The following is an 11042-nucleotide window of genomic DNA, read 5'->3' as shown; positions in this document are numbered from 1 at the left end:
AATCAGTCAGTGTGAAAATGATAACATTTAAAACAAAAGCTTATGAGAGAGCACTGAAGGTCAGACAGCAAGCTGGTGTGGCTGTTTCTTTGCAAACTCATTATTGCCCCCAGTTCTGTGCTATATTCGTGCTTACATTGCAGCTGCTTCCCCAAATCATGGGGGTTTTTTTGCTGTTGTTATAATTAGATATATCTTCCTTGCAACTCGATATTTTTTAATGCCACGGTTTCTTTTTCTGCATTTCTTTTCCCAGGCACATTAGCCGGAGTGATAGATTTAGCTGTGGATTGGATGACAGACCTGAAAGAGGGTGTCTGCCTGTCTGCCTTCTGGTACAGCCACGAGCAGTGCTGTTGGACATCTAATGAGACGACATTTGATGACAGGGACAAATGTCCCCAGTGGCAGAAATGGTCTGAACTTCTTGTAAGCCAGTCTGAGGTACGGGAGACCTGACTAGGTTGGGCTCACAGCAGGACAGGGAATGCCCTTGTTTCATACTTGCTGATGCTCCCTCCAGAGATTTCCTCTGAAAGAGAAAGTAATGAACTGAGAGCATCGCAAAAAAACCCAAACAGACAGACATTTCCACAAGCAATATCTGCTTAACTTGGGAGAGGTCCTCTTGTTTCAGTGTCATGTGTGATGGAAATTGGAAAACTGTGAGATCTCTCTCTACCAAAACTGTTTCATAACACTCATAACATAATCACCAGGGGACCTGCACCGCTATCTATTTTTTTCTTTTAAACACAATTTTATGGGACAAAAAAAATGATCCCTGACAAATACATTTTAGAGGAAATTTTTGGGACTGCAGATGCTTTTTATGTATTCAAATGCTGTGAGTAGTAGTGGGAGCCACATAAGAACCGCTTGTTATGCCCTTGCAATCAGTTTCTCTATCAGATAGCAAAATATTTATCTAGCGCCAAAAGCTGGGGAAATAATGGGCTTCCTGGGAGAGGGTCAAACTGAAAAATTTGCATGGGGAGAAGACAGGAAGGGAAAAAGCTGATCTGGACTGACATGAAACTTACATTTTAAGATTTTTTTTTTCCTATCCTTTTTTAAATTGTAGTAATTTTAAATACAAAGAATGTTGTTTCAAAGCAAAGCAGGTGAAAGTTTTGTTTTGAAGACATCAGATGAAGCCTTTCTATAGTCCTTTCAGCAGATGATACTTTTATAAAAAATAGTAAAAGGAGATTTTCTTTTCAACCTAAGCTTTTCAATGTATTGAATGATACTGATCCCTTCACAACTCAAATGTTTTGGTAGAACTATTGTCTTGAGTACCCCTTCGCCCCATTTCTACAGGTGACTTGAACATGACAAAAACTGAATATGACCTGGAGGTGGGATGAATGTGGCTTTGAAGAGAACTGGGACTTAAAAAAAAATCTGGTAATGTGGTTTGGTGACTAACAGGAGAAGAAAAGATATACTTCCATGGAAGAAATCATCTCCAGCCAGGCAATTAAAAAACGGGTGATGGAGAGATTGTCTCGGATCTTACCCCAGTGTGAAGATGGTCTGGTCCCGCAGAAAGTGTTTGAGGGCACCTTCATCGCCATACAAGTTTGTCATTCATGTTCCCTTCAGTGCCGCTTTAGGTTTACAGTACCAATAGTACTAGATGAGAGTGCCTGTGAATATGCATAGCCCAATTTTCCGTAGTTCTAATTAACCATAGCAAAAGTAGAGGGGTGCTCACTGTTCCTGAATATTCCCACCATTTGATCTCAGGCAGAAATCTCTGGCAGTCCACAGTGCCAAGCTTTCCTTTGCCAGAGGTTTGCTGGGTTCACACTGCTCTTCATCAACAGATGGTTTGGATGGTTGTGTTTCTGTAACAGTGCAGAAATATTACCCTGGTATAAAGTTGCAGGATTGGGGATGATGATGTAATTTAAGAGAACAGAAAAATGTGGGAAGGGAAAAAAGAGGAGAATGTTACAATTGTTAGGGGATTTGGAAATCCTGTGCATGTGTTTGACATGCTGTTACTCTGAAAGGCTGTAATGTATGAACAGAGCATATCCTTGAGAAAATTTATTGCTTTCACCTGCTACTCGAAATCAGCAGTTGTGAATGCTGTATGCTGGGGCTGATAAGAAAAGTATCAGCTGGGCACTGTGAAAATTTACTCACTTTGTATTTAAATTGGTCTTCTCACCCCCTAGTATACTGTCACAGTGGAAAAAAAAGGTTAATCTTTGCTTAGTTTTAGGCTGTTTCTCAAAATAAATAGGCCTCTAAGATCTTGTGGGTTTCTGGTTGCCAAGGCCTGATGGATGCTGTAAATATTAATAATATAGCTGTCTATTACTGTTACATTGAAATCCCAGGCAAAGCCCAACAAAAAAGTGAATATGGGAAGAAAAAATTATGTTTTGCAGCAAAAGACTTACCATATGGGCAAGTTTTGCATGATTCCTGTAGTTGTAGAGGACTCTACGAGGGATCAAAATACACTGAAATAACTGCTTTTCAGAATAATTTTGCCTTTTTTTTTTTTTTTTTTTTTGGTATGTTGCTTTGTTTTGTGCCTGCTATTTGGGTAACAGCCCTATAAAATGCACAGTGCACAGAAGGACTAATCTGGAGCACATTTTAGACAGAAAATCATAGAGTCATAGAATAGTTTGGTTTGGAAGGGACCTTTAAAGGTCATCTAGTCCAACCTCCCTGCAACAAGCAGGGACAGCTTCAACTAGATCAGTACTTGAAACAGTTTCCCTAAAGGTACTCTGGTCAGATGTGTCTTTTTTTTAAAACATGACTGTGTCTCTTTCTTATCATAGATAACTAAATTTGACATTTTGAGAACTAAGATTTAGGTATTTTCTTCCTTGTGGTTTTGCTGATATATGGCTGTGATAAACCCTGTACATGTGCTCTCGCTGAGAATTGTGACATTTCCTATGGCATCTCCTGAAAATTTTTTTCATTTTAGTCCTCCTATAAAATGAGCCCAAAGCAGAGTCTTGATATAAATTATTGTGGAAAACATAATAGCACATCCGAAACATACCAGGCTATGTTTTCTTCCCTAATCACTGTTTTGTAGGCCAATGGTAACCTTCATCCCTCTGGTCCAGCACTGCTTCCAAAGAGCAGGTGAAGAATTTTTTGATGCAAGAGAGTTTCAAAACCTCAAATTCACTGGAGGAGTGGGTGTGTTAAAGCACATCGGATGCCATCCACTTCAACTAGATCTCTAGCCAGTATCTGGTGACGTGGAGCTTCCCTATTCTGCAGATCCAGGTTGGTCCTAACCTGAATTTCACTGGAGCTGAGGACCCCATTTCTGGTGCCTCACATCTATCCAAAGCAGAGGGAAGAGCCCCGTGTCTTCCATGGCTCATGACACTGGATCCAGCAATAGACTGGATTCCCATCCCAGGGCTTCTGGATGTCCTGTCATGAAGCTGAGACCTGAAAGACAAGGAAGGCCCTCTATACTTGAGACACATTTCCCAATTTGTAACATCCACTGGAGGGAGTCTGTAAGCTGTGAGATGCCAAGTCAAGTCAGAGTAGAGCTCTTGGCCTCTGGAGGAAACAAGCATTGGTCAGCCATTGATGGCATCCTGAGGGATGTGTTTTATTTCAGTATTCTGAGTTTGTGAGGGTTGTTTTCAATTGTTTCCATTTGTACATAAATTGGACTGACACCAGATCTGAAATATTGTGAGGTCTTGCAAACTAAAATACAGTTTTCTTCAGTTTCCCTGCGTGCTTCATTACTATTGCTGCCAGGGTAAGTCCTATGAGCCACTAGTGGAAAAGGTCTTAGCAGAATCATCTCTGCTGATGAGAGTTTTTGGTCTCTGATTCCAGTGAATGTGCTTAAGGCTCTTACTGATTCAGGGTCTTAGTAATGGAATGTAATGAGTGAGAAATGAGCCATTTGCTATACTGAGTTACTACTACTTCACTTCCCAAAGGTTTTCTTATTACTGATTATTAGAAACTCCTGCAATTGGACCTGCAGAATGCCAGATATCTGGAAAATGTAACAATGAGAGCTGTCCCAAGGGATAAGACTGAACTGGTCATATAGACTCTTCTGTGGTCCTGCCAACAGGGCTGTAGGTGTATATGTGATTGCAGTAATGAGATGACATAGTTTTCATGTGACCTCTGAGATGTAACAGAAGAGGAAGTAAGGAGAAACAAAGTTAATTTGACTCCAGTGAATTTACAAGCAAAACTGCAGCTTTCGCTCAATATTTTAGGGCCAAATTGCTGTAATGGCATTGGTCGTCTTTGGAGTTACTCCAGATTCACACTGAAAGGAGAATTTTTCCCTGGGGCAATATATCCATAGCTTTGTCTAGAGGAAGGGTAAATATTGCCATAGCTGTTTGTAATTAAAAGTACTAGGAGAAGACATTCATGATGAATTGAGACCATCTTCAGCTGTAGCAACAAAGATCCATGGTTACTACAGACAGATGTCCATCACTGTAAGTGTGGGATCCGTGACTGCTTAGTCTCAGGGCATTGAGGGGGATAGCATCGTATTGCTCTTCTGTTACAAGAAAAGCCATCTGCTAACTTCAGCAAGCACAAGAGGACCTTAACAAATTGCCCTTCTTCCAAATATATCCATAAGGATAAGGGCAGTAGTTTCCTTACTGTATTTTCAATTGGATAGAGACTCGGAAAATGAGGCTAGCAAACATTCTTTCTGTTAAAGGTTGATTCCTTGCAGGCTTGCGAACAGGGAGACTTCTCAGCTCTAGGGTTTTTATGACTGGGAACTGGGCTTGGCCAGTTCTGCTAACTGAAGACATGATACAACTGATTAATGCCTGTTTTCCTACTTGATTTATCATAATGTTGATATCCAGGCTGCTGTCCTGCAGAGCAAAGACAGAGGCCCTGATGTTCTTGAGCAGCTGGGATTGTATCTGGTAGGAAGAGTTCACTTAGAGGTGAAGGATTCGTATCAATTCATGCACTGAGGTTCATCTTTTTATTCTGCAGTATCATGTTGCTAGAAGAGATTGTTTGAAGACTTAAGCTCCTTTTATCAATTCAATGCCTCTGACTAGATTCTCTTGACTGTGTAGGAGAGGTTTTCCAAATTAATCTAAAAATTATGCTTGTGAAGAGGGAGGTGTATTCTAAGGCAGATTTTAACAACAGTTTTGACTTCACCATTGCAGACAGGTAGAAAGTCTGAAGGTCACTACTGACTATGCTTTCACTATGGCACTGCACAGTCAACCATTGCTAATGATCATTAACAATTCCATTGTGTCAGTAAAGCTATTCAGTTTGAAGATAGGTTTTATTATTGACTGGACTGCTTTTTAAATATCAGGGCAAAAATGATTGAAATGTGTCTGAGTGGGATCTGCCAAGCTATTGTGTTTTCAAATGTGTTTTTCAACCCTATCATAGATAGCGTCATATAGAAGGAAAGAATTTATTTATTGTTTTACCCTTCCTGTTTGTGAACTGAACTGGCTACTGATATACAGAGGGATGTAATTTGAAAAGATCAGCATCTGCATGGATAGTTGACCTTTGAATACCAGCCCTTGGAAAAAGATGTATCAGGGTCTCATCCCCTATGACCCACCATGGGATGAAACAGCAGATTCCATTATTAGGTGCTTTTTTATCAATTACTTTTGCCCTTATGACAGATCTGTTTGATGTTTTGGAACTTTTTGTGATTGGCTTAATTTTTTAGTGCTTGAAAGATGCTCTGTTTAAGGTGTTTGGGTCCCTTGCAAACAGACTGTATGGACTGGGTTAGGTACATATTAGTATGATGCTTCTCTCCATGAGTAATAAAATTGTTGGAGTATATAAAGTCATTTGTCCTTTCTGAGAAAAAGCAGCAGCTAGTGTGTAAATGAAAAGACCAGGATCCATGTCATCATGATCCCTAGTAGAAGCATAAGATTTAACAACCTGCATTTGTCTAACAATGTTTGTTACTGTTATTTTTCTAGGGTGCAAGTGCTTACATTCTAAACTATTTTCTATACATTATGTGGGCTCTATGTTTTGCTTTCCTGGCAGTCTCCCTGGTCAGAGTGTTTGCTCCCTATGCCTGTGGCTCTGGAATCCCAGAGGTGAGTTTTTCTTTGTGGATGAATATCGAAAACCCACGAAAACAAAGACAAGATAATTTGTCACCTTTTCCCATTCCAAAACTGTACTATGAGATAGCATTTGAACAAGAAGATTGTCTTTCCATCTCATCTATCTTCATTCCTTTGTCTAACTTGCCTTTATGGTGCCCATCTAAATTTTCCATAGTAGAAAATGAATATTTGAAATGCCACTGTGACAAGTTTAATGTACATACTTCTTCATTGCCAGAACTTGAATTAAAAATCAATGGCTCCCAGTTATCACTTTATGGACTATAACTATTTGTGGCTGAGGCACATACTCACTAAAAGTTTATATAGAATTTTTCTTGGATAAAATTACTTGTGCCAGTTACAAAAACAGTCATTTTCTAGGCTAGGCTTTAAATAAAACAAAAATAAAATGAAGGAGGAGGGCTACAAAGCTAATGCTTCCTAAGCTACTGAAGATGCAAGTTGCCCATCATTTGGGATGCCTGAAAAGTGTCTGGCTGTCCATCTTCTGCAAATTGTGTCCTTGTATACCATGTCATGCTGGCATGACAGCATTATGGCAGCCAAAATCTTCACTTGTTTTTTTACATATTGAGCCTCAATCCTTATTCAAGCTGTTAAAATGACGAACCCTGTAATTCAAGCAGTACAGCTACATAAAAATTTTGAAATCAGGGCAGTCTTTTGTTAAAAGTGCTATAAATCCACTGGGATTATTATGTAGGAATCTGGCAGACAGAATCAACAGCACAAATTTTAGAAATCTTGGTATACTTTTTTCCTTCATCTCTAGGAGAAGCATCCAAATGTTTCATAGCCAATCAGCAAAAAACCCCACTGCAAATAATTCAAAATATTTAAATCACTTCCATGTTTCAAAGTGGTCACATGTGTGTGTTTGTTACATATTTGATATATCTGTAAGTGTTTTTAAAAAGTTTTCATAGTTAACTGTAAATCTAGTTTCTGAGTGGTAAGCCTCTTATGTGAGGTGATGCTCAGCTCCAGTTCATTTCCAGGGCTAGAATCCAAACCCAGATCCTACCTTGCAACTATTCTAGCCACTCACATGCAAAATTAAGAGGAAATGTGTAAAAACAAGATCTCTTGGACTTTCTCATTTCATTATACTTGCATCCTTTTATGGCATGGCCATTCCAAATACTTAGAACTTCTTTTTCCTTATTTTAACTGGGAGAAGTCTGTGGTGGTTTATTTGCTTTTTTTCTGCGTTGTTAAAGTTGGGTCTAGTTTAACTCTGATCCTGTAAGCCAAGGAGATATGTAACAGTTTCATATTTCTATTGATCTCTGTAAGACTCCTTACTGATGCAGGGGACCACCTATACGAACAGTAAAAGTGTGGTCTGCTTAACCCCTGCTCAGCTATCACTATGGGAAAATTGCCCTACCTATGGTTTCTTTCTCTCCATCGCTGTCTCTTTGCAAACAGTCTGAATTTTTTTTTTTTTAACTCTGCTGGGGTTTTAACTCCATTTGCAAGTTCAGAGTAGAAAAGGTTTCTTCAGCTCTTCAACATGTTCTTCCTGCTTTCCAGATAAAAACCATCTTGAGCGGGTTCATTATTAGGGGCTACCTGGGAAAGTGGACACTTTTAATCAAAACAGTCACCTTGGTTCTGGTGGTATCTTCAGGCCTCAGCCTTGGGAAAGAGGGGCCATTAGTCCACGTGGCCTGTTGTTGCGGAAACTTCTTCAGCAGCCTTTTCTCAAAGTACAGCAAGAATGAAGGAAAGAGGAGAGAGGTGAGGTTGGCTTAAATCATCTCTAATATCCCTGTCCAGATACTTGGCAATTCAAAGGACTCATGCCTTGTACATAAATGTTTGCTTTGTAGGTGCTCTCAGCTGCAGCTGCTGCAGGAGTTTCTGTTGCCTTTGGGGCTCCGATTGGAGGTGTGCTTTTTAGTCTGGAAGAGGTGAGGCCTGGCAGTTCACTTGCTTCAATTAGTATATATTCATTTGATACCTTTTTCTAAGATTCCTCTTTATTTTTCAAATATTTATATGCTTATTTTTCTTCTAAAGCAAAAATAATCTTTGGTTTCTAGTAATAAGAAATAGCCAGGTACTTTAGCCTAATTTGAGCAGAATAGCACTGCCTTTCTGGAAACAAATGAAATGATTCAATCTGGAAATGTGTCCCTGTGCTGTGGTTTCTCCAGCTTTCAGATTGCTGCAGCATGGGCTGAGCTGTTGGAGCATCCGTCTTATCATCTCTAGCCAGCAACTTTGAATTTAGATTTATCAATTTTTAACTGGTTGATGCTCCCTATTTGAAATCTGAAAATGCCTTTTCTGATACCTTTGTGAACACATTCTGGCTGTGATAAGGACTAGTGCTCCCAGTAAAGTCAGACACAGAGTCACAGGTGAAACACATGATGATGGCAAATGAAAGCAAACACCCTCTGTCATACCCAGTGAAGTGTTTATGGTCTCTGCTTGGTTTTAGGTCAGCTACTACTTTCCTCTGAAAACCCTCTGGAGGTCATTTTTTGCTGCTCTCGTGGCTGCCTTCACACTGAGGTCCATCAATCCTTTTGGAAACAGCCGGCTGGTCCTGTTCTATGTGGAGTATCACACCCCCTGGTACATGGCTGAGCTCTTCCCCTTCATCCTGCTCGGCGTCTTCGGCGGCCTCTGGGGAACCCTCTTTATCCGATGCAACATCGCCTGGTGCAGGAGGCGAAAAACCACCAGGCTCGGGAAATACCCAGTGCTGGAGGTCATAGTGATAACGGCTATCACCGCCATCATCGCCTACCCTAACCCCTACACCCGGAGGAGCACCAGTGAGCTGATCTCAGAGCTCTTCAATGACTGCGGTGCCTTGGAGTCCTCGCAGCTCTGCGACTATATCAATGACCCAAACATGACCCGGCCGGTGGATGACATTCCTGACAGACCTGCCGGCCCCGGGGTTTACACTGCCATGTGGCAGCTTGCCTTGGCTTTGGTGTTTAAAATTGTCATCACGATATTCACTTTTGGCATGAAGGTAAATCGGGGACAAGTGCAGAAGCTGTTGGGAGCATAAGGCACAAATGGGTTGCCATCAGCAGCTGTGGTCTATCTAGCAGGGTTTGTGTGTCTCTTACCTACACCCAGCCATGCAGGTGTAGTTGACATGCCTGCTGGTTCACCTGCCTACCAGCACCTTGCTCTGCAGGCCCCTGTTGCAGCAGAGGGATGAGCCTTGCTCTTCCACCTTCTAGTCATCCACAGTTTTATTAAGTGAAAAAGAAATCTGGGCAAGAATTTAAATTGTTGCCAACAAGCAAATTCAAGATGATTCCCACTGCAGCTGTCTTTCATCTCTCTCGGGGATATTGACTATTTATATTGTTGTTTGTCTTCTTGGATTAATGTCTTAATGTGCCTTAAGGTAGCTATATTCAGGGAAGTAATGGCTTTGAATTTACTGATTTACACATTGAAAACCTCACAAAAATATAAAAGTAGCTGAAAAATTCTATTTTTTAATCATTTTAAGCACTGTATCTCAGAAAAAAAGAGGGAATGATTGGGAGGACTGACAGATGTATCATTTGATTATTCTGGATTTGCAGCTTTTGCATTCCACTCCTCCTCCTTCCCATACATGAGTGATGAAAGGTCCAAGAAGAATTTATCCAAGCTTTCAATATATACAAAGCTGTTTGTCATGAGTTTTATATATCTGATTGCTAGAGCCCATATCAAACACATATCTGCCTGTCTACAGCTCCCATTATCTGAGCATTTATTTCTGGATCAGATTGCAGCAGATGATGGGAAGTTTTTCTGAGTTACACACTATGTGTTACGCCATACTCAAAGCTGAAGCATCTCATCTTTCTCTTAAAAACTGAGCTGGAACTGAGGATTCATCTTTTAGAAGGCCTGTTACCTCAAAAGTAGTGGGAAGTTGTTGGAGTTTTGCTTCTTTTGTGTTTTCTCCATTTGGGATGTCCTTGATGACAAGAACTATTGAATGGTAGAAGGTCATGTAGGACCAGTGACTGAGCCCTGATGATTTCCTGAGCACAGAAAAGGAGTGGGAGTTTAAGAGGTCAGGGGTAATATCTCTGGAGGAAGATTTGAAATGAGATGCCCTTCACTGCAGAAAGTGATTTGTGCTGGGGCTGGCAGCCAGTTGTTATGCTTGTTCATTTGTTTAAAAATTTCTGAGTTTGGTTCTTTGTTTGATATGTGATTCTTTATTCTATATATTTAAAATTTTTTAGAAACAGTTGACAGTTTCAACTATTATGGAAAAGAACAGACAAAATAGCTTTACCCACCAAATCTAGAAGGCCCAATCCAATTGTGTTAGCAAAATTAACACTGTGGTAGGACAGATAGCGCCTGCTGTTATCAGCCCTAAAACCCCTGGGCCATGCTGAGGTTATTAGTTTAGTTGTCTAGGAAGCTCAAAGTATATCTTCAGAATTAGAAAAATATTACAAACTTTCCTCTCTAAAACCAACAAAAAATCCATGCAAGCCCTTGCAACAGATCTGAGTCGTCTTCTTCACCAAGGAAATTGGTCTCCAACTTGACGGGTGCACTTGACATCTAAGAGGAAATGCACGTAGACAAGGCAAAGTGAATCTTAATTTTCTTTGGTTTTTTTCCCCCCCCTCATTTCAATACTGTTTTTTGATGTTTTGTGTAGCAGACAACAAGGCAATGATTCATATTGCTTCCTGGAGAGTATACAGCTAACTGCGATGACTGCCTTTGAGCAGTCAGCCTCCTTTCTCTAAATTTTTATTGTGTGTTTGACATTTAATTTAAAATCTGGTCTGATTTAGGCTGAAAGAGTGGTAATAAAACCTTAAAGTACTCTGTGTGATAGGGGTTGAAATCAAGATGTTATTTTCAGTTAAGCTTATTCTCAAGCCCATGACAGAACCATCA

The 11042-nt window shown here is 40.3% G+C and overlaps 1 protein-coding gene across 2 annotated transcripts in view; it reads left to right on the top strand.

Moving 5' to 3' along the window:
- Positions 1 to 261: 261 nt before the first annotated feature.
- CLCN4 (chloride channel, voltage-sensitive 4) overlaps positions 262 to 11042 on the top strand; it is a 21970-nt gene continuing 11189 nt past the window's right edge. The window contains exons 1-5 of one of the 2 annotated variants that reach the window (XM_010294416.1): positions 262 to 444; positions 5982 to 6104; positions 7677 to 7883; positions 7976 to 8056; positions 8593 to 9138. In XM_010294416.1, the coding sequence (XP_010292718.1) occupies positions 295 to 444; positions 5982 to 6104; positions 7677 to 7883; positions 7976 to 8056; positions 8593 to 9138 (1107 nt within the window). In that variant the 5' untranslated portion in view covers positions 262 to 294. The remainder of the gene's footprint in view (positions 445 to 5981; positions 6105 to 7676; positions 7884 to 7975; positions 8057 to 8592; positions 9139 to 11042) is intronic. The other variant, XM_010294417.1, reaches the window with a different exon arrangement.

Source organism: Phaethon lepturus, unplaced genomic scaffold, assembly GCF_000687285.1.
Source record: "Phaethon lepturus isolate BGI_N335 unplaced genomic scaffold, ASM68728v1 scaffold13479, whole genome shotgun sequence".
Taxonomy (NCBI): Eukaryota; Metazoa; Chordata; class Aves; order Phaethontiformes; family Phaethontidae; genus Phaethon; species Phaethon lepturus.
This window is presented reverse-complemented; position numbering and strand designations above follow the sequence as displayed.